This window comes from Atheta coriaria, unplaced genomic scaffold, assembly GCF_025399875.1.
Source record: "Atheta coriaria isolate IRGN ID8LTWV9N9 unplaced genomic scaffold, Caltech_Dcor_3.1 hic_scaffold_8_pilon, whole genome shotgun sequence".
Taxonomy (NCBI): Eukaryota; Metazoa; Arthropoda; class Insecta; order Coleoptera; family Staphylinidae; genus Dalotia; species Dalotia coriaria.
Window position 1 is genome coordinate 6,830,188 of NW_027045450.1, and position 22,216 is coordinate 6,852,403.

At 39.0% G+C, this 22,216-nt stretch overlaps 3 protein-coding genes and 1 long non-coding RNA gene across 8 annotated transcripts; 1 reads left to right on the top strand and 3 right to left on the bottom strand.

The window, feature by feature from the left end:
- Nucleotides 1–300: 300 nt before the first annotated feature.
- On the top strand, nucleotides 301–1,954 carry LOC135797383 (trypsin-4-like). The gene is made up of 4 exons (XM_065309737.1): nucleotides 301–456; nucleotides 521–818; nucleotides 881–1,095; nucleotides 1,639–1,954. The coding sequence occupies exons 1-4, from the start codon at nucleotides 405–407 to the stop codon at nucleotides 1,893–1,895; spliced, it is 822 nt and encodes a 273-aa protein (XP_065165809.1). The 5' UTR covers nucleotides 301–404; the 3' UTR covers nucleotides 1,896–1,954.
- A 2,169-nt stretch (nucleotides 1,955–4,123) lies between these two features.
- LOC135797348 (uncharacterized) lies at nucleotides 4,124–4,867 on the bottom strand. Its single transcript, XR_010549516.1, has 4 exons — nucleotides 4,786–4,867; nucleotides 4,542–4,727; nucleotides 4,352–4,481; nucleotides 4,124–4,260 (listed from the first exon to the last, which is right to left on the bottom strand). It is a non-coding gene; the product is annotated as an uncharacterized lncRNA (long non-coding RNA).
- A 974-nt stretch (nucleotides 4,868–5,841) lies between these two features.
- Nucleotides 5,842–8,704, bottom strand: hpo (serine/threonine-protein kinase hippo). The gene is made up of 3 exons (XM_065310095.1): nucleotides 8,396–8,704; nucleotides 6,730–8,173; nucleotides 5,842–6,673 (listed from the first exon to the last, which is right to left on the bottom strand). The coding sequence occupies exons 1-3, from the start codon at nucleotides 8,407–8,409 to the stop codon at nucleotides 6,515–6,517; spliced, it is 1,617 nt and encodes a 538-aa protein (XP_065166167.1). The 5' UTR covers nucleotides 8,410–8,704; the 3' UTR covers nucleotides 5,842–6,514.
- Nucleotides 8,705–8,884: 180 nt separating this feature from the next.
- Nucleotides 8,885–22,166, bottom strand: InR (Insulin-like receptor). Of its 5 annotated transcripts, none has more exons than XM_065310090.1 (12): nucleotides 21,557–22,166; nucleotides 20,399–20,487; nucleotides 14,189–14,408; nucleotides 13,404–14,113; nucleotides 13,083–13,287; nucleotides 12,895–13,011; nucleotides 12,475–12,831; nucleotides 12,229–12,406; nucleotides 12,006–12,169; nucleotides 11,489–11,941; nucleotides 11,093–11,418; nucleotides 8,885–11,032 (listed from the first exon to the last, which is right to left on the bottom strand). In XM_065310090.1, the coding sequence occupies exons 3-12, from the start codon at nucleotides 14,325–14,327 to the stop codon at nucleotides 9,653–9,655; spliced, it is 4,029 nt and encodes a 1,342-aa protein (XP_065166162.1). In that variant the 5' UTR covers nucleotides 14,328–14,408; nucleotides 20,399–20,487; nucleotides 21,557–22,166; the 3' UTR covers nucleotides 8,885–9,652. The 5 variants fall into 5 exon arrangements, with proteins under 5 accessions (XP_065166162.1, XP_065166163.1, XP_065166161.1 ...); XM_065310091.1 differs by lacking the exon at nucleotides 21,557–22,166 and adding an exon at nucleotides 20,551–20,569; XM_065310089.1 differs by lacking the exon at nucleotides 20,399–20,487.
- Nucleotides 22,167–22,216: the final 50 nt, after the last annotated feature.

Here is a 22,216-nt window from a genome sequence, read left to right on the forward strand (position 1 = left end):
ATTGTAATTTCCGAATGAAATAATTTACTTACATAAAATATTCGCTAATGATTCGTGAATAGTTTACAAAGTAATGCAAATCATTTTTAATTGCCACTGCAATACGTAAAACGTTTAAAATATTAAAATATTATTGATTGTTTATATCAGGACAGTAATAATTACACTAAAGTAAATAAATTTGATAGATAATAATGCATAACACACGAAAACGTTTAGAAATTCTACGAAATTACAGATAAAGTCACATTCATGAATAATTACATAACATTTTTTCATTGATAACGAAAGTGCAAAAACAAAATACGCGTCTTCTTAATGAGTATATAAGACAAAAAGTGTGTTGTTTACTTTAAGTACAATTTCCTACTCATTTAGTTAGTTAGTATATTGTATTTTCGAAAATGTTAACTCAGTTACTCATATTTGGTTTTCTGGTTAACTCAGCGTTTGCTGGTAAGAATATTTTAATAAATAAAGTGTTAAAGTGTATTGTTTTAAATGATTTTTACTTTTTAAGAAGTGGAACCTCGAATTGCCGGTGGATTTTCCGCCAAAATCGAAGATTTCCCCTTTCAGGTATCACTTCAAAGACAGACACTATTTGGAAGCCGTCGTCATTTCTGTGGCGGTATAATTATTGCTAAAGATTGGATTATGACAGCGGCACATTGCATCAGACCATTATCTAAGAAACAAAAAGATACTTTACTTGTTTACGCTGGCAGCACAAGTTTAAGAGGAACTAAGAAAACTGGACAAATAATTAAAAGTGCCGGATCTGAATTCTTTTATATTCATCCAGATTTCAAGGGAGAGTAAGTCCCTAGTGTAATAATATGTGGATTTGCTTGATCTAATTTATTACGTTTAATTTCAGAGTCCAACCACATGATATTGCCGTTTTTAAACTCGAATCAGAATTTACATTCAATGACAAAGTAAACAAATGTGACCTACCAGAAGATGGTGAAATTACTACTGGAAAAGCAACTTTAAGTGGATGGGGTTCAACTAGATTCATTTTGAACCGTATTGCTAGTAATACTGTGGATCGTTTGCGTCGTAACACTTATGATGTGATGAAAATGAAAGGTGAGACAAATCAACAGTAAAAAAAAATGGTTGTTTGTAAAGTAGGTTTACGATCGAGATGTTTACGTGATAACGTCTTATTGGTGATATAAGTTTTGTTTGTTGCAATTGTTGTAACACTTCACTTGCACTTCACATTTTGTTTTACTGTTAGGCTCCCCGCACACTACAAACTTTTTATCGGCCGATAAAACATTCAACGAAAACTTAACCGCACGAGAAAATCTCCATTCGTTTGTATGCCGCTAGAGTGAGAGAGACGGAAGATCGGTCAACTCACTCGAACGCTATGACTGGCACGGAATGACTGGCAGCGCTCGAGATGAGACGGGAGATCGGTCCGTCTCTCTCTGGTTATAACGAGAGGGGGGTCGGAATGACTGGCAGCGCTCGAGATGAGACGGGAGATCGGTCCGTCTCTCTCTCGTTATAACGAGAGGGGGGTATACCTGCGATCGACCTCGCTCGTGACACAGTTTCTGAACAGTCACCCGATAAAACGTCAAAATGAATGGAGTTGTAATTTTTAAAATTTATTTTTAGCGTGTCAAAGATCATATAATATGAATAGCAAGAGACTTAATGAAACTACAAACATTTGTGTGAAGAAACAAAGCGGGATTTGGCATCGTCCCAGCTCTGGCTGCAGTGGTGATTCCGGTGGACCATTATCGCAGGGCAATAAAGTGGTAGGTATTGCATCATGGGGCGGTCAAATGTGTGGAATTAAACCTACAGTGTACACCAGAGTGGCAAACTATGTTAATAGTTTTATAAAAGTACATGTACCTGATGTATAATGTATTTAAATGTTGTTGATGAGAGATAAAATTGATAAATAAATTTGTTTCAAGCATTATTTATGAGTTATTATATAAAATATGGAAGAATTTTGATAAATTTATTTTCAAATGATTGTTAAAGAGTTTCTTTACAAGATGTATACCTTCCCGATCTTTTGAACCCTTAGAATGTAACCAAAATGCCCTTTATAAATCGTTCCTTTTAAATTTTGTAAAGGCAGTGTGTTAAACGCCCTGTATCTTGGAAACCAATATAGTAATTTGAACTACCTTAGTGGTAAATGATAGCTATAGACTTCCTCTACATGATGCATACTTTTTCGATCCTTTAATCCTTTGGGAAGTAACCAGAATGCTACTTAAAAATCTTCTTTTTTTAAAGTTTTTGAAAATTCAGTGTGGTAAACGCCCTGTATCTCGGAAACCTTTACAGTAATTTAAACTATCTTAACTTTAAATGATAGTTAAAGAGTACCTCTACACGATGCGTACCTTCCCAACCCTTTAAACCCTTGAAAAGTAACCTAAAATTCACGTTGAAAATCGTTCTTTCTTTAAAATTTTGTAAAGGCAGTGTGGTAAACGCCCTATATCTCGGAATCCAATATAGCAATTTGAACTTTCGTCACGTCAAATGATAGCTAAAGAATTCCTCTACATGATGTATATCTTTTCGACCCTTTAAACCTTCGGGAAGTAACCTAAAATGCTATTTAATAATCTTTCTTTTGTGAAATTTTTAAAACAGCAGTGTGGTAAACGCCCTGTATCTCGGAAACCATAACAGTAATTTAAACTATCTTAGCGTTAAATGATAGTTAAAGAGTTCCTCTACACGATGCATACCTTCCGGATCTTTTAAACCCTTAGAAAGTGCCCTAGAATACTCGTTAAAAATGAGCATTTTTTAATCTATTATTCATTTTTGTGTCGAATATTTCGTTGAAATTAATTTCCCTCGGTAGGGGGCGTTCAACACGTTCAATAAAAATATCAGGGTCAAACTTTTTTTAATGAAATTATTACCGGTCGAAGAACAGGGTCGAACTTTTTTTAATTAAATTTTTACCGGTCGAAGAACAGGGTCGAACTTTTTTTAATGAAATTATTACCGGTCGAAGAACAGGGTCGAACTTTTTTTCATTAAATTATTACCGGTCGAAGAACAGGGTCGAACTTTTTTTAATGAAATTATTACCTGTCGAAGAACAGAGTAAAAAAATTTTTAATGAATTTTTTATCCGCCGAACAACAGGGTCGGATATTTTTCTTAAAATTTTTCAGGTCGAAACCGTCGAACGCGCCTCCACCAAGAAAAAATTTTGAAGATTAAATGGTAATTATCTCGAGAACTAAAAGAGATAAACAAAAACCGAAAACACTTTTATGCGCAGTATGAAATCCTAGGTAAAATAACAATTAAAAAATTTCAAATATAAACTGTGCGTGAAAAATTTTCCGAAATGATTTTCTCGGAAAGTAATAAAGTTAATAACAAACTTTCTTCATTTTCTTCATGCCTTGATTATGATCTATAAAGTGGCAGATTTAGTTTTTCCATTTTCCAAAGTTTATAAAAACTCCTCAGAAAGAGTCAAGAGGTTACACTTGACTCTTTTTGGGCCTCAAAAATTTTTTGTACGCTAGAAGAAAATGGAAAACGCTAAACGATAGAGTTTTCCATTGGGATGAAAGATATCCAGTCAGTTTTCTGATAACATCAATATTTCGGAAAATGAGAGGAAAATTCAAAACTAATCATTACAACCACTACTCCGATTTTTCTCAAACTTTCCACATTGATGTAAAACAATGCCAGAAATACAATTATCCAAGTTTGGTTGAGTTATCTTAATTAGTTTTTAAGTTATTGAACATTTTTAATTATTACATAAGTATCGATAAGTGAAAATTTTAACCTCTTATATCATGTAAAATTTAATTCTTCACACAAATATGAAAACCGTTTTTCTGGTTAATGGTTTTCAATATAAGAGCAAAACACTGGTTAATATATTTTCGCCATCATTTCCTAAGTAAAATATTAAATTAGAAATTTGACATTTTTATTAAGTAATATTGAAGAACATGTGATTCTACATACTTTATCTTAATAAAATTTTGTTCTAAAATGAACCGTTTTGTCAAAACGGTTGATATTGACAATATCAAGTAGTTATTTTCCTTTAAAAATTTTTAAGTGTTTCTATACGCGTCTCTTCGTTACAGCTCCATACCAAGAAAACAATCCAAGCTCTTGCCCATTTTCATGAATCGACAGATCAATCCGATATTTGCCTTCTGGCAGATATGGTGGTAGTTTACTTTCGTCCATAGAGAATTGATTAATGGAATATGACCCCTGTTAAATAAAAAATCCAAATATTTTAATCGATTCCCCATAACATAACTATTTCTACTTGCTTTCTTTATCGGACACAATGTTAAATTACCCTTCGTAGTAGTTAAAACCGAGACACCAAAACTGTTCCTCACCAAAGCATCACATACGCTGAAAAACATCGCAAACGGGGCAAATTTCTTATATTGATTCGAAATGAATTTATATCCAATTACGCCCATCTAATTAAACAATGTATCAAGTGTTAAATAGAAATAATTACTTCTCCTTTGTCAGCTCACCGACAATTTCATTCCGAAATCACGCGTAGTAGTTACGTCACCTCCAAATGTTCGTGTAGTACGATTGAATTTTTGGTTTCTCAGAACAACATGCGAAGCAACACTTTTATTGTAGGAAAGTAATTCAATATGATCGTTAGTAAGTTTGGTGTCCCTTTGATAAAAGTCAGCATTGTCACAGTTACACTACAATAAAATAGTATAAATTAAAATTAATTACATTATTAATATTTTTTTTACACACTATATAAGCAATTAAAAGTGATGTTATAAAATATAGGATAATTTTTTGAAACACTTTGCTCATTTTGATTTTACGAAATAAAGAAATAGGAAATTAATTTGCCGTTTTTATTACTTTCGATTAGTATCTGATTGAATGCGGATAATTAACTTAATGCGTTTCGAATTGGTTAATGCAATATTGAAAAACTCATAACATTTAATTATAAGTTAATATAGGATGGTGAAATTAAGGTAGCATACGAATAGTAGAACTCGGTAATTTATTTTGATATCATCGTTTTTGTTGGTTAGCCATTAGCTGTTATTCGAACATAATCTAACCAAATATGACAAATTTATATCTAAATTTATGTTTATATTCTATTGTTTTTAGGATATAATATTAAAATTGTAAAAACATTATTAAAACGGTTTTGATAATAATCACCATGACAAAGTCAGATTTTGTCGACGGTTTTGACCAAAATATTTTTTAAGAAAAGAGTTCGACCCTGTTCTTCAGCAGGTAATAATTTCATTAAAAAAAGTTCGACCCTGCCTTTCAGCACAAAATATTTTTAATGAACCTGATGAGCGCCCTCTATCGACTAAAATTAATTTCAACGGACTATTCGACATAACACTGAAAAATAGTGAAAAAATACTTCAAGGCATTTCCTAAGGATTTAAGGGATTGGGATTATGTTATAATTATAATTGTTGAATCTTTGAGTGGATTGAAATTTGATGTTATTTTCTATCTTGCAGAGAATCCTTCCAAAATTGAGGAACAGAACTCCATTTTCCCTTCGAGTCCCTTTTGTTTGTGAGTTATTAGCATCTTTCGGCAAAAATAATTTAATAAAAGGGTTCGACCCTGTCTTTCGACCAAAAACTGAAAATAATTATTAAATAGGATTTTTTGAAAGACATTTTAAGGTACTTAAAGAGAAGAAACCTTATATTACTGTAAATTTCGGGGAGTTTTTGCAGGGATTAGGCTGTGGGAAAGATTCGAAGTTTTAAATACCTCAGGTTTGCACGAGCGGTGTACACTCGAATAAAATACATTACATTAATGTGTCACATGAATATATAGGCATTTATTATTCAGAACAATTTGAAAAATATGTATTACAGTAGTTACCTATCAAGACTAACCCTAAAAAGGCACAACAAGCGTACTGAATTAGTACCTGCTTATAACCTAAGTCGTCTTACGAGTAACTAGTAATTATCTTTCTAAAAACTCGACTTGATTGACTCACTGTACATAATAATACAACCACAAAAATTAATAAATACTATATCCGTCATCGCGCAGTGTGAATACATGATAAGAGAAAAAACGCTAAAATCTACACATTAGCTATTTTGTTCACGTGTGTGTCAATGGTATGCAATGTGATTCTATTCGTAAATGATCACGCCCTGAATGCGCTTCGACTAAAACACGCATAATCTCGCTATTGACGACCACTAATCAATACGTTTGCCAATGTGTGGGACACTTTGAAATATAAGTACATGTGAAGTCATGCGCTAGGAACACAAAAAAAAGAGAATATAAATCAAAATCCCTGAATCCTTCACTCGGCGGGACAAAACATGATTAAAACGATCGTTAAAATATTCGAAACACAGGAGATTTTCGTGCCGCTTGTTGAATTCAGCCTCGCCTTTTGAGCACCATACAGGATTCCATCTGTATTCGTTACGGTTTGCACTATTCATATGGCATTGCGCGCTTAAAAATTCTGCTGCCGCTTCCGCTTCGTGTCCATGGCATCCAGGATCGGCTGTCGTTTGGTCTGATAGCGGCGGCGCAGCTCGTCAATTTCTCTCTCCATTTCGGCGTCCAGGGTTGTCATTCGTTGTTGTAGTTGATCATAGCTGAGGAACTTCAACTGCAAGAAATATAACAAATTTAAAATTTTAAAATTACAACATAAAAAACACTTACAAATTCAAAATCTCCATCTGAGAAGCCACGAATCATATTAGCTTTGTTCTCGATCGGTGGTGGTGGTGGATGTTGTTGTAATGGAGATGAAGGTGTCACAGGCGACATCACCATCGGCGCCGTTGTCGGTGGTACCTGATTCATCTGCAGATGATAATGGCTCTGGAAACGCTGTTCCTCTTCATTTGTATCCGCTACATTATTGTTGGGTGCATCCAGAGTGGTCGGCGAAGCCAATCCATTACCCTGCTTCACTTCAGCTTCTTTTTTGTCAAAGTGATCCATAAAATAAGGTCGGTAGATCTTCTGTGCGGAACCTGTATCATGTCTGCGCATTGTCTGCTCATCCACATCACTATTAATCACCATCGTGCCCAAGTCTGACGATAGTTCAACTAATGTTCCGCATTGTGAAGGATCAGCACGTAGGGTACCACCAGGTACAAGTGTACCATCATCAGGAATCTGCACCATTGTTTGACTGTCCGCTTCTTGATACTGGTACTCTTCCATGATGTTCGGTTTAAGAACTCCAGCGGCATCAGTAAACGGCACGTTCTTATAACACAGATTCTCTCTCAATTCATGCGCCTCAGCAATCATTTGACTCAGAATGCTGGGTTGTTTAGCATTACCAATAAATTCATGCTGCAGTAGATTAGTAGCCGTAGCTCGATCCTCCGGATTCTTCACCAGACATAGACTAACGAATTCAATAAATTCTGTACTCCATTGATCTGGTTTGCGGAAAGACGGCGGAGGTTTAGTTGGAATCATAAAAATCGCCCTCATTGGATGTATATCCCCATATGGGGGTTTTCCCTCCGCCATTTCTAAAGCTGTAATGCCGAGACTCCAAATATCCGCGACACAATCATACCCTATCTCCTGTATCACTTCTGGTGCCATCCAAAATGGCGTTCCTATCACTGTGTTGCGCTTGGCCATCGTATCGGTCAACTGACCAGCAACACCAAAATCAGCCAGCTTGGCATGTCCTTCAGAATTCAACAGAATATTCCCTGCTTTTATGTCTCTATGAATCTTCCGCCGCAAATGAAGATACTCCAAGCCTTTCAGAGTGTCACAGAGTATTGTGGCAATCTCATCCTCGGATAATGTCTTTTTGCGCAATCTCATTATGTCGGATACCGAGCCGGCACCGCAGTACTCCATCACAATCCATAAATCTGTGTTCTTAAAGTAACTACCATAGTATTTCACCACATAGGGACTATCACACTGTTGCATGATGGAAATTTCCTTGATTATCTCCTGCAGATCGGTGTCGACCGGAACCTGCTTGATGGCGAGCACTTGCCCGGATTCCTTGTGCAGCGCCTTGTAGACGCTGCCGTAAGATCCCTCTCCTAGTTTGCATATTATATCAAACACTTCCTCAGGCTGGCGCGTGAGACTCTCCTCGGACAACTTTTTCAGTTCACTGCAAAATCATCGAAAAGCATTAAAACACCGCCAACGCTATCAATTTTTAATCACAAGCGCTTGCGATCGAAGTAAGCCTTGGCTAGGGAATACTTAATCGAGATTGAGAATCGATTGTTTTTCTTACGTATTGAAAAAGTGAATGTGAGGTTATCCGCTAAGGAAGATACACGATGTGCGTGAATTGTGGAAATGATGCACAGGAAGATGCGCTGCTTACCTTTTGGAAGACATTTCGGCGCGTCGGAGGTGTCACGATTCGCAAATCATATAAATATGGTGCATTTTCGAAGGCAATCACTCACACGCACTCATCTTGATCGTGTGCGCTTGATTCGGTGGTGCGTGACTGGTCTTGTTTGGGTCTTTTTGTCCGTCGTGCCGTCGCTGTTGTCATTCCCACACGGCAGCACACACGCGAGTCTCGCACAACACAATCAGCAGTGCGGCGGCGAGGCAGACGTGCTGGTGCGTGCCGTGGATGCCGGGGGAGACCGCAACCTCTCAACGCGGGGGTGGTGCGGGGCAATGAGTCGGCGCTCTTGCACGAACAGGATTCTATGCAACTTAAACTGCAGCAATAACAGAGGACGCTGTTACTGGAATTCTCCATAATTGTGTGGGTGTTAAGTGCGCAAAAGCACTTTTTTTAACATTGTACAATCATCAATCGCCATTTTGTTTAGTTCCGTCAATCAAATGCACGCAATTTATGAGTAAATCAAGTTTATTTCATAAAATATATGTTCATTCGCGCAGTCATGTATCTTTCGCTAGACGAATATGGACGAATTGATCAATTTCAGTGTCTATTTTAAGTTAATCGTTACACATTGGTATCGTGGTACAAAATAATAGATAAGGGTATAAATTAACATAGTAGTTATGGCGTGGCGTTTTGCAACTAGATAAATATAGTTTGTTTGCATGCTGTCTGCGTTCGCATTTGTTTTGATTTGAGGCTTATGTTATAGGTAGGAGGAACTTCGGGAATGAGGGGCGACGACTTTTCTTCACATCTACACAAAGTAATATCAGGTCATCTTATATATAAGGCGTGCGTACAGCACGCCGAACCATCGCACACATCGTCACAGAACGTTCACAAGGCAATTCGACATATTTTATGTAATTCGCAGTACATAACAACTTACTAGAGCTTCTGGTAATCGGCGGAGAATGCGCGTACAGGCTTGAGAGATATAATTAGAGTTAGAGAGACTAGCTGCGTGTACTTGTTGAGGGTAATAGAGGAGATGCGTCCCGATCCGTTCTTCATTCAGCTGCCCGAATATCACTATCTTTGGTTTGAGTGGTTTAAAATTAACATCAGTTCCGATTAAAAACATCATTTCTGAACATAGTCTAATACACACTATCGAGCACCATGAGGGGTGAGTCTTCTCGCCACACAGTCGTTGTAAACTGTTCAAACACTTTTGGGGAAGGAAAGAGGGTGTTGTTGGGTAAATACTGTTTATGCGTTCGTGCCGTTAGCTTGTCGCTGATGCACTACATAGCCGTTGACAGCCGGCTCGTGGTCGGACTCGTCGTCAGTCTGCTCGTCGATACGAAGCGGGATGGTGACGTCGTCCATTTCATCACCAGCACGTGTCACCATACGCTGGTTACGCGCCTCAATACCAGCAGGACTATGGTAGAACGAAACCATCTCAAAACCCTGTCGCGCGTCTTGCATCAACATGTCGCAGAGTCTCAGGAACGTAGGCCGATCACTGGGCTTGTGATTCCAGCAGAGCTTCATTAGATCATAGAGTATATCCGGACACTGTTCGGGACGCTCCATTATATTCCCGCCGATAACATAGCGCAATACCTGATCATTGGTTAGGCCTTGGTAGGGCTGCGAGGCAAGAGTCGCCATCTCCCACAGCACAACACCGTAACTCCACACATCGCTCGCGCTAGTGAAGACGCCATCTTTTAAACTCTCCGGCGCCATCCACCGCACGGGCAGCAGGCCCTTGCTACCCTTCCTATAATAATCAGTCTCGTAAATATCGCGCGTCATGCCGAAATCGCCGATCTTCACGACCAGGTTATCGGACACCATGCAGTTCCGCGCGGCGACATCGCGATGCACAAACTTCTTCGCTGACAGGTAGGCCATGCCGTCAGAGATCTCAATCGCCATATTCAATATCTGTTTGAGATTTGGCGGCTTGCGTTCGATGCCATCATTCGCCTCCGCTTCGGAATCCGGCCGATGCGAGCGTAAATACGTTTTCAAGTCACCATTCGCCATCAATTCCATGATGACTAATGTCGGTTGACCTTGGGATACAACACCTAACAATCGCACCACGTGCGCGGTATCAAACGCTTTCATAACGCTAGCTTCGTTTAAAAATTCAATACGCTCACGATTCGTAGCGTGCTCATTGACAGTTTTCACTGCGCATCGAATCTGCGACTTGCCTTTGATATCTTTCGCGATACCCTCGTAGACCATACCAAAACTACCCTGGCCCAACTCATTCAAGAGTTTAATTTTATCACGTGGCACCTCCCAATCATCCGGAACGTACGGCGTGGGAATGTAGTCAGGATTAATGGACGTAATCAGCTTCATATCATCACGCCTATAGTATTCACGGAAGAATTTGAACGCAAATGCACCCAACGCTAGGAATAGAATCACACCCGCGATGATATAGTAAATAAACTCGTTGGATTGCTGCACGTGGAAGCAGGAGACACCAGTGGCGCGTCCGGTGCCCGCCTGTGACGTTACGGACATTTCCACGCACCAATTGCCAGGTTTCAGTTGACTCAGCCTGTAACTACGCTTTGCATTCACGTGTGTTATGGAGATACAATGTGTCTGATTGTGGGGCTGTGAATAAACACAAATATTAAATATATATTAAGAATATTTACACATTGTATAACTTACATCATTATCATCCAGATTTCCGTATGTTATGTGATAGGATTCAATGTATCCGTTCGGATCCACCGGATCTTCCCAGGTGATAATGGCGGAATCAGACGTCACGTTCTTGATGTCCAGAGTGGTGATCAAATCGACATCATCGCGCATGTGTGTCCGGACTTGTTCAACCGTTGTGGCGCTGCACTTCTCCTCTTCATCTTTTCCTTTACTTCTGGTTTTGCGACACACTTGCACCTTAACGTTATACTTCTTGTAATGCACCAAATTATCGATGAAAAACTCGGTCTCGTTGACTTCTTTCTCAATGGACATTACTCGACCCAAATCTGTACACAAAAATAAGTTATTTCTATATAATTATATAGATAACAAGATTACAAATCGAAATAGTCTTACGGTCAACTTTATCCCCAGACGTCTCCTCCGTTTTGTTAATATTGGCATAATTCTCGGCAGAGCTAATTGATCGTGTCTTGCGTAGGTGTTGCGGACTCTCCTCACGTTTAATATACACAAAATCATAGAGGTAATCTTCGAAGTTGATCTGATCTTCGGCGGTGGTGGCGTTTCGATGAACACTACTCTTGGACGGGCTTAAAGTGTCCGGTGAGCATACGCAGGTTTTATTATCGCCGCCAATTCGCGGTGCTATTGTCGTCGGTTGAATATGCACGATCGGTTTGGTCTTGGCGCTGCAAAAGTCGCGCAACTTATCCACCTTCTCATCGACGCTCGTAAGCGTCACTACATAATGGCTGATTTCACCGTTTGGTAAAATTGGCGGTTTCCACGTCACGTGGAAACTGTGATTCGTCGCGGAGATCTTGAGGCCCACTGGTTTCGTCGGTTCTAAACATAGCAAGTAATAATATACACACACATGAGTGTAAAATGAGTGTTAAATGAGGCTTACTTCCGGGCGCCGTGCGGACATAGTGAATTGCGCTTTGCGCACCTGAATCCTCACTGGCGATCGTATAAGTGCGCACGTAGAAAGCATACTGTGTATAAGGCTTAAGATTTGAAAGTAGATGGGTTACTTTTCCCTCGACGACAGCGACATCTTCAACACGCCAGCTGCGAGTGAAACAAATGAATTAAAATGAAAATTTTACACACAAAAAAAAAACATTTACCTCTCGCCACTGCATGCATCTCTTCCATCAAACATTGTAATATTTTGATGTGGCGCTTCGATGCTATACACAACATAATTAAGCAACTTGCGGTGATCTTTCATAACAAACGGATCCCATTTAAGTACTATAGCCTTGCGGGAAGGCTCAGCAGTGACGTTTAAGTCTGTGATGTTACCTGTGAATCAAAAATTACATTGTCAAATAATCCGCTCGTACAAGTGGAGTAAAATCAAGTGCACTTACATGCGATCTTGTCACCATTGGAATTCGACGCCACATCTATTTCGGTATAGTCTGGTAGATTCGTTTTGAGCTGCAGCGTGCGAATCTTGTCGCGACACAGACGCGGATTAAAGTGGAAGAAGAGTTTGCCCTGATCAATTCGCAGCGTGCGATTCGTCCAGTCCCACAACTCTTGCAAATTCTGATTGTCCAGTACGAAAATGACAAACTTCTTGTTATCGAGCACATTACCGCGAATATGTCGCAGTTTCTTGAAGAAGTTGAGTGAAATCAACGGAAACGACCGCACGACTTTCAAATATCCATCAATAACTTCAATCATACTCAGACTCTCATCCAATTTACTCACTATATTCTCTGATAATAATTAAAAACAATAGATTAATCTGGTTGTGATTACATTAGTTACGCAACACTTACTTCCCCCGCGTATTTGTATCTCTAGCGAGCCATTGATGTGTGTACATCCACGCAATTCCTGCGCGGTTGATAAGCTGTCGATGACGATGCCAGGACATTCTTTGTGACATCTGCCAGCTATTCAAAAAACACACAACACGCGTATTCAAAACATGACCGTGAATAAAACCAACTCGCAATATACTCACCCTCACACTTGACACACTCATTGTCCGTGGCTGTGTGATCCGCCGGACATTCCAACACACATTTGCGTATTGTATTCCCGTGTGAATCCTTCGTGGTGAGCACTTTGTGATATTTGTCATGCGTCATTGATTTGCCGGTGGTGAATTGTAGCGGACGCGGCATAGCGATACATTCGCTCTTCGTGACGCATCTGCGATTTAAGTACTGCGAAGCAAACAACAAATTAATTACGACCTCGTCTTCGCTGAGAATAGACGCTAACGAAGCGTGTTATAAAGATGTAATCAAGGCGTGTATTGTATTAGAAACGAAATAATTACCATGTAGGTATCGTCGGGACACTTGTCCATGCATCCCCGGCCCAACATGGCGACGACATTACGACACACCAGACACGTCGGCTCGTCATCAACACAACCAATGCAGTTCGGCGCGCAGCAATTACCCTTTGAATCGCACGAATTGTTGCACGCCGGCGGGCAGATGCGTTGGCAATGTTCACGATTCCAACACCGACCACCAGGACACTGCGTGACTGCAACGCCGTTCATCAGCGCGGAATCCTCCGCGCTTGGACACAGCGGACATTCCTCTTCAGACCTAATATTCTTCATGAAATGTTCGCCGTGTTTATCCAGCACAATCGCGGACCAATCAATACTATGCACGAAACACAGCGAGGGGTTTTTATCCACACGCACCAAACCAGAGGAGATTTCGCGTAGATTATGCAACCCAATATCCTGCAGGTTCGCCATTTCGTAGATGATCAACGAGTATTCGAACATTTTCGTCTGGCCGCGTATCACGGCCAAATTCGGGAACAATTGACCAACGCTGCGCAACGCCGTCACGCGATACAGTAACAAATAGTCGGTGATTTCAGTCAGACGCGGGAAGGAAATAGTTTTAAACTCGGCTTCGGTAACATTATCCAAGAGAAGAATCTGGACGAAACCCTCGACGACTGTGCAGTTTTCCAACACGTCAAAACTGCTTATATTGTTACGAATATCCATACTTTTACACACTAAAAAACAAAACAAACAAAAGTGAAAATAAATAAATAATAAATTTACGTTGCAGGAAAAGTGAGATTACTCACCAACAGGCATGGTAGACATGTTGTTTTTCGGCGATAAACCGCTGGTGGAAAAACCCTCCGCCGCCGTGGTGTACAGCATCGTCGAGAAAATCATCGTCGCGAGGACGACGCTGTAACTAGGCCGGACATGAATATGCATGGCGGTTCAATGGCGAGGGGCGGCGGAAATCATCATGTTAACCCTCCTATCAATCAGGTCAATGCATCTTAGAAAAATCAACTGAAAACAAACAAAAAAACATTCATAAATTTTCATTTAAAATTCCAAACAAAAAAATATTTATCACTTCCGGCCGCTGGCGCTTGATACATAAATAAATACACATGTATAATGCAATGTGTGAAATGCAAGAAGGCAATTCAGAGCGGGCGTAATTAGTGTTTACACGCGCCGCGCATACTAATTGTTATCGACGACGGCGTCGGCTGCGCAGATAAGACATTTTGCATATATTTATTGTTTGTTCATGCATACGCGACATAAACAACACACGTCTCAACACAAAAGGTTAGCCAAATAAACTTATCACATACATACACGCGTGTCGCGCCGAATTTTCACCGCTCGACACACTCTCGGCACATCAGCAAACAACAAACACACGCGATTGTTGCTACCGTTTTACGGCGTGCGTCGTAAAACGTTTTTTTAATGCAGAAACGGCCTTGGAGACACTTACAAAACGATGCGCTCGTAAGCGTAATCCACGCGAGATTCAATTATTCCCGGCTGGTAATCTATGCATCGTTTGTGTCGATACTGCGCGATGCGTGGCGGTGTTGTGTTGTGTAACCGGCGCAGGAGAGAGCATAAATATTAAAAAGACGGCGTACATATGGGTCATAGGCCAGCAGGCGCGATGGATGGGTGTCGATTGATTCCTGCTTAAAGTTGAGTGAAGTATTGTGTGGCCAATGATTGGCACTTTATATTCGGGTACGGTGGTACCAATTTAGAATCGGTTGTTATCAATTAATTGTTCTCGTAAGCGCCCCACGTTCGATTAAAAATGCAACGTATATTTATTACATGTTGGCCCAGTAACAAAATTGTTGTTTTTTTTTTGTTTGTTTAAGTTTGTATTGCGGTTGGGGTTTTACATACAATGCACTTTCGTTTGTTTATGTTTGAATTTGCATACCAATTTTAATTCCAGTTGGGTTTTTGCTTTTAGTGCAACTATTTCACGTTGTACGAGTAATGAATTGATTATTATTTTATTTCGGGAGTATATTGAGAGGGATCTTGAATTTGTATTTATTTTTGTTTGAATTTTGAGTTGTATGAATGTTTATTTGAGATTCGATGGCGGAAATCGATAAAATATAGTGTTGTAAATGTGTTTTTAAAATTTTAGGAGACAAAAAGTTAAGTTTTCAAAGAGAAAATTAAGAAAAAAGTTGATTTTCATAAAAAAATGCTAAAAACACTGAAATTTAGACAATTTTTCTTAATTATTTCTTTATCACACCCTGTATAAATTGTTTTTAAGTTATATAAGTATTTATTTGACATTATACCTCGTTAATTAACAGCGATTAGTGTTGCAAATGCGTTTTTTAAATATTTTACAGCAAAAAGTTAAGTTTTCATACAAAAAATTAAGCAAAATGTTGATTTTTATTAAAAATCAGACCAAAATACTCAAAATTTTGGCAAATATTACTTTGGCATACCCTGTATAATGTATTTTTAGGCTTCATAAGAATTTATTTAGCATTTTAGCGACAAAAAGTAAGATTTTCGTGGCAAAATCAAAGAAAAAGCATGATTTTCATAGAACCTTTGGTAAAAATACTATTATTTTGGTAATTTCTGTTAATTATTTCTATATCACACCCTGTATAACCTATTTTTAGATTATAAAAGCATTTATTTATAATTTTGACGACAAAAAGTAAAGTTTTCGTATAGAAAACGAAGAAAAAAGTTGATTTTCATTAAAAATTTAGTTAAAATTCAAAATTTTAGGCAATTTTTGCTAATTATTTCTTTATCACACCCTGTAGAAACTACTTTTAGGTTATAAAACTATTCATTTAACATTTTGGCGGCAAAAACTTGAAATTTCGTACCAAAACTGAAGACAAAGCGTAATTTTCATTAAAAATTACGTAAAATCCAAGAAATTATGAAAAATCTGAGTAAATATTTCTGTATCACACCCTGTATAAAATAGTAATACGAGTAATGAAGTGATTATTAAGTATTTTATTTCGGGAGCATCTTGACATGTGCGTTCGCACGGTTGTTTGTTTTCGATTCACGCTTGATGAGCGCTCGATTAAAGGTCGGGTCAATTGAAATTTCGTCCAATGATAATGTGTGCGTGTACTTCATTCACACATTGATACATTGATATTTATACGAGTTTATACGAGTTGTATTGAATGAACGAGTATAAAACTTTGTTGCGCAAATGTTGCACTTTCGCTGGCTGTTATCAGACGCCACAGCAAATTCGGGAGCTGAACGCTGCTGCTACGTTATTTATCAGCGCGCCATTAGAATCTTGTTTGTTCACATGCATAACATGCAACATTGTTGCATAATTCATTCGGTGTCAATCTGAGTCATTAGATAAGGGCGAGATAAGTTGTTTGTCATATAAACAAAACAGAACAAATATTTTTTTAGAGATTAGACGTGAAAATAACCTTAAAAATAGGTTGTAATCTGTATGTTTTTATGTTTATTATAGAGAAATGCGGTGATTAGTTAGCATTCCTAAAATGATTATTTAAAAATAACTTTACACACGGTGTGACAATGAAATATATAGCTAAAGTTGATTAAATGTGTTTTTTATACAATTTTGAATGAAAATCACATTTTTCCGGACAAAAACACAACTTTCTTCGGTCAAAAAGTTCATAAACGCATTGGCAATACAAAATTTACTTAATTCGATTCGTATTAAAAATGTGTATGTAAAAATGAGGAAACAGATCATCACTATACTATAATACTATAATATAAAACTTTTTTGTGAGTATTTAATAATTTTTGTTTTTTTGTAGTAAATTGCGGTTAAATGTATAATTACACGTAATTTTTCCACAAGTAATCTAATTGCACGCCCCTAGACGGAATTTTAAGTATTTTCAACGTACAAAATTTCCGTATGCACGTGCAAAAACGTAAAAATATAAAACTCTAAAAAACTAAACTTCAATAATTTTCAATAAAAGTGGAATATCTTCAAAAATATTAAAGATACAACATAGACAAATATATTGTTACCTTCAGAAATTAATTCTCCATCTTATAGCCATAATTGTTTTTAAAAAACTTTATTTTTTTTAATGCAAAACATAAAAATCACTTTTTAAGAGTTAATTTTCAGATCAAATGCAAAATACGATAATGAATTGTGTTCTGTTCGTGCATGAAAACCATTATAAATTACAATATAACAGATAATAATTTTAAATTCAACCACAATAGAAATGTAAATGTAACATAAGTAGCCGAGTGCGCGAATGCATTTGATCGAACGAGTGCTCGACGCGCTTTGAATCGAGATTAGTTGTCGTGGTAACATAGCCTTCAAAAGCTCGAACAACACCCATCAGATCACATCTTATTACTGTAAGTGGTTCGTTACAAAGCCCTTCAGGGTTGTTGTTGTTATTTGTCACGTGATACGACGATTTGCGCGTTGCATCAAGGGAAAAACACGCAATATTTGTTTTGATTTGTGTTTTGCCAAAAATAAATATTTTAATATTCTACGGCGTAAATTGATAGAATTTTGATTTGCGAATGCATTTTTAAAATTTTTGACGGATGAAAATTAAGTTTTCGTATAGAAAACAAAGAAAAAACTTGATTTTTATTGAAAATTTGGTAAAAATACTAAAATTTCGTCAATTTTTACTAATTATTTCGTTATCACACCCTGTATAAACTATTTTTAGAAAATATGAATATTTATTTGTTACTATATCGCATAAATTGATAATAATAAATATTAAAAATGCATTTTTGAAACATTTGACAAAAAAATCTTCGAAAAACAAAGAAAAATATTGATTTTTGTTGAAAATTTGGTGAAAAACATGGAAATTTAAACAATTTCTGTTAGTTATTTCGTTATCACATCCTGTATTACCTGTATAAACTGCTTTTATGTGATACAAATATTTATTTAGCATTTTATCGCGTAAATTGAAAGCAATTCGTGTTAATCTGCAATTTTGAACTTTTTAGGGGGAAAAAGTTAAGTTATCGAACGAAAAACAAAGAAAAATGTTGATTTCCTTGAATATTGAGTAAATACACAACAAATTTGTCAAGTTTTGCTCGTTATATCGTTATCACACCCTGTGCAAACTATTTTTAACTTACAAGTATTTATTTAGCAATTAGTGTTGCAAATATGTTTTACAACTGTTTTCGTGCAAAAAAAAGTTAAATTCGGATACAGAAATAAACAAAACAAATGTTTTTCATTCAAAATAGACTAAAACCATGAAAACTCAACCAAATTTACCAAAATATATCCCTGCAACACCCTGTATAGAGTTCTATGTACATAAATTATTTCCCAGAACTGTTTTTAGGCAATATAACTGTATATTTAACATTCTATCGCGTAAATTGACGGCTTTTAATGTTGAAAATGTAAATAATTTCAAATTTTTATAGAAAAACAAAGAAAAATGTTATTTTTCACTTAAAAATGACCAAAAACACATAATTATCCTCAAATACTTGAAATTCCTTCCCTGCCACACCCTATATAAATAATCCAAGTAAACATTTCATGCAAATCGTAAGTATTCTGAATTAATCACCAACTGCAACTTGTCTCGAATGCAATTTAAATAATTAAATAATTAATTACCAATACTGCGCTTTGTTCGCTTCAGCCACGTGCACGACGAAATAAATTCTTCATTAGGGCGCCACAGGTCTCACGAAACGTCACAACACCACAATTAGCCTTCGCTTCAGACATCAAATAACATCAATAAAACTTCGGAGAATGTTTACGGCGTAAGATCAAGTGAAGAAAAACAAGTTAAATGAACGTACCGAGGGCGCGGAGGCAGCGCGTGTCGCTTGCATAACATTTAAAACACATTTAAACAACAAAACAACGCAACTTACAAGCAACTTGAAGCAAAGACGAGCGATGAATGTGCATGGAGAGCGAGACTCTTGTGTGAACTGTGACTGTGACTGCCCCTGGCTTCTTTTGACTTGGTTCCCATGGGGGCGTTTTTCGGGGGCGGTAAACAAGTAAACAATTCCAGACTGCGCGGCTCGCCACCCCCGCCGATAATGCCCGTGTGCTTATAAATATTAAAGCACGTCGGATGCGCCCGTCCGTTCAGCGTAAAGCCGGAATGATTGGCGTGTAATAAGGCGGCGGCGGCGGCATGGCAACAACAAGTGAGCGTCGCGCCGAGAGCGAATAAAATGTGTAACATAACGCCCGCCGTTGACTGCCGCGCGAAATATAATGCCGTAGCGAATAAAAAAAATATCAGCGACGCGGGCGGTGTCATCAGGCGCGGTGGAGGAGATACAAAGCGTCATCTCTTTCTGGCACTTTTTGCGCACCGAACATGCGGGTGGGCTCGATAATAATTAATGTTTGGCAAACGCAAATAACGTACACTACACTTCATCACGTCATATGCCAAATTATGTCGGTGTGCTTCACTCGGTATCAATAAATAACGATTATTACTGCGCTAATTATGTGGATTGCACAATTGTATTGTCTATGATTTATGCTGAGTCACGTCAAGAATGACAACTGTCATATTACAAGTGACAGAATTGAAGTGAAAGTTGTGTTGCCTATAGATCTTGCAAAGTCACGTGGTTATTGACAATCAACTGTCAGATTACACATGTCAAATTGGAAGTGTGTATATTGGGGTGAAAGTTGTGTTGCCTATAATTCATGTCAAGTAATCTGACAATCAAAACTGTCAAATTACACATGTCAAAATAGACACTAACAGTAAAATTCACGTACTGCGCATGCGTATTGCGGTGAAAGTTGTGTTGCCTATAATTCATGTCAATCATATATCAAAATATAAAAGTAAAACTAACCTTAAAAACGCACATCACATGTATTTCTTTGTGAATATTAAGAGATTGCATCATGCCGTGTCACGTTGCTAACGACAACCATGAAATAACAACCGACACGTGATGTATGAACGTGAAATGCGGGTGAAACTAACCTCAAAATACGTAAGTGACATTTTAACCCATTTTAACCCGTTGAACTACTTGCTGGACAATTGGCCGTGGATCAATGACGAGGTCTGCACTAAAAAAAAAAACGGCGAGTAAGATACGCGTTGCGCGAATTCAGCACTTAATTGCTAATTACTGTCTCCCGCAGCTGCAGTACGCTGCGTGCATATAAATAACGATTTCGTTGTGCGCGCTGCGCGTGATTGCGACCGTCGTCCGGACAGGTGACTCGGATATTTTCAAATCGCCTCAGCCCACAACTCACACCTCATAGACATATAAACATAGACGCATGCTTCATAAATAACTAAAATAGAGGAAATGATGTGGTGTTAACGACCCCATCATCGCGAATCTTGCAATAAAACATCATTTTAACAATTTAGTAAGCAAAACATGTAAAATCCTGCATAAAACGTGACTTTGACCGGAATATGCGCATGTGGCGCGTTGAAAATCGACGTAAATTAATTAACGGATGAATGAGCAATGTGTACAACGGATAATACGGCATGGGCCAGCACGTGGCAGCGCGCACTACGTCTGCGAGAAACTAGGCCCCGTCTGTGTTGTGACGGCGACACGGCGCAATCGATATCGCCGGCGGTGGCGGAGGCAAGAGCGCAAAAAAGAACACGCGCAAAACAAATCACCCGTGCACCCACGTAGCTAGGCAACCAAGGTAAGCGCGCTGCGCTGCGCTGCTGCTGCGTCGCAATTCAAAACAACAAGTGACAATCGTTAATGTCGCCGCACGGCGCATACACGTCGTGTGTTTATTCTTCGCCCGCGGGGATTGGCAAACATCGCGGCACGCGTGCGACCGCGCTCGCGCTATTTCCTTGTTACGTGTGCTTGTGTTTGGCACGAGGCGGCGGCGCGGCGGTGGGCGAGGGCAGACGGCGAGTGATTTTGTTTTTCCGCACGCGTTGACTCACACTGCCATTCTAATGTTAGTAGCCACCCAAAACACAAGAATTAGTGGATGCAATGATGGCGTGCGCGCGCACGCGTGGTGGTTTTAATTCGAGCCGCTTATTAATTATTGCGTCTCGCTGTCGTAAACAAACTCGTTTCGTTTTTTATTTCGCCTTCGCCTACAGATCTCAGTCTATGTGTGTGAATGTGAGTATAATACCTACATGTTATTCCGTTGCGTCGTTAATCAACCACAACTCGTGATGACTCCGAAGACGAGTCGACATTTTCACGTGTATCCTCTTTTCATGGCAGCGCACTCACATAAAAACACAATTATCGTCAATTATAGCGAAGATGTGCGTCGCGGTAGTAAACACACAACGCGCAGCGAGAACGCACAACGCGTTTAATATTATTTGGCTACGCGCGCGCGCGCGATAACAAAAACAGTTCGTGCCGCGGCAGTTTCGCCAGTCGTCTGGCGCGCCGGCCGCTCTCGCTGCTCGAGCGCGGCGAAAAGAAGCTGGAGAGTTGTCCTCTCACCGGACGCGTGCGTGCAGTCCTCGTCGCTGCCGCATGGCATTCCTTCGACGATGACGATGACGGCGGCGGCGGCGGCGGTGGGCAAACGCGGCAACAGTCGGTCGCACGCACGCACGCAACACAACACACACGCACACGATGCGCACTTCTTTCTCGTGTACTATATATCTACACACACTTACACGCACGGCGTAGAAATGCGGTTATTCACCGCCGGGCACGCGAAAAACGAACGTCGGGCGTCCAACACGCACGTCAGGCGCTTGTACACTGGTGGCTCGAGGACGGCCACGGCGAGCACAGCGGCGAACACACGGCCGAGGCCGGCCTGTCACGCC

What these genes read in the sequence shown, in the direction of transcription:
- InR (XM_065310089.1), bottom strand. Translation starts at nt 14,327, where the DNA reads ATGCATATTCATGTCCGGCCTAGTTACAGCGTCGTCCTCGCGACGATG. An exon ending in TGAGTGTGTCAAGTGTGAGG is followed by an intron (nt 13,012 to 13,082) that starts GTGAGTATATTG and finishes TTTTTTGAATAG; the next exon opens with CTGGCAGATGTCACAAAGAA. An exon ending in GAAATCTGGATGATAATGAT is followed by an intron (nt 11,033 to 11,092) that starts GTAAGTTATACA and finishes GTTTATTCACAG; the next exon opens with CCCCACAATCAGACACATTG.
- LOC135797383 (XM_065309737.1), top strand. Translation starts at nt 405, where the DNA reads ATGTTAACTCAGTTACTCATATTTGGTTTTCTGGTTAACTCAGCGTTT. An exon ending in GGTTAACTCAGCGTTTGCTG is followed by an intron (nt 457 to 520) that starts GTAAGAATATTT and finishes TTACTTTTTAAG; the next exon opens with AAGTGGAACCTCGAATTGCC. An exon ending in CATCCAGATTTCAAGGGAGA is followed by an intron (nt 819 to 880) that starts GTAAGTCCCTAG and finishes GTTTAATTTCAG; the next exon opens with AGTCCAACCACATGATATTG.
- hpo (XM_065310095.1), bottom strand. An exon ending in CAGATGGAGATTTTGAATTT is followed by an intron (nt 6,674 to 6,729) that starts GTAAGTGTTTTT and finishes TATTTCTTGCAG; the next exon opens with TTGAAGTTCCTCAGCTATGA.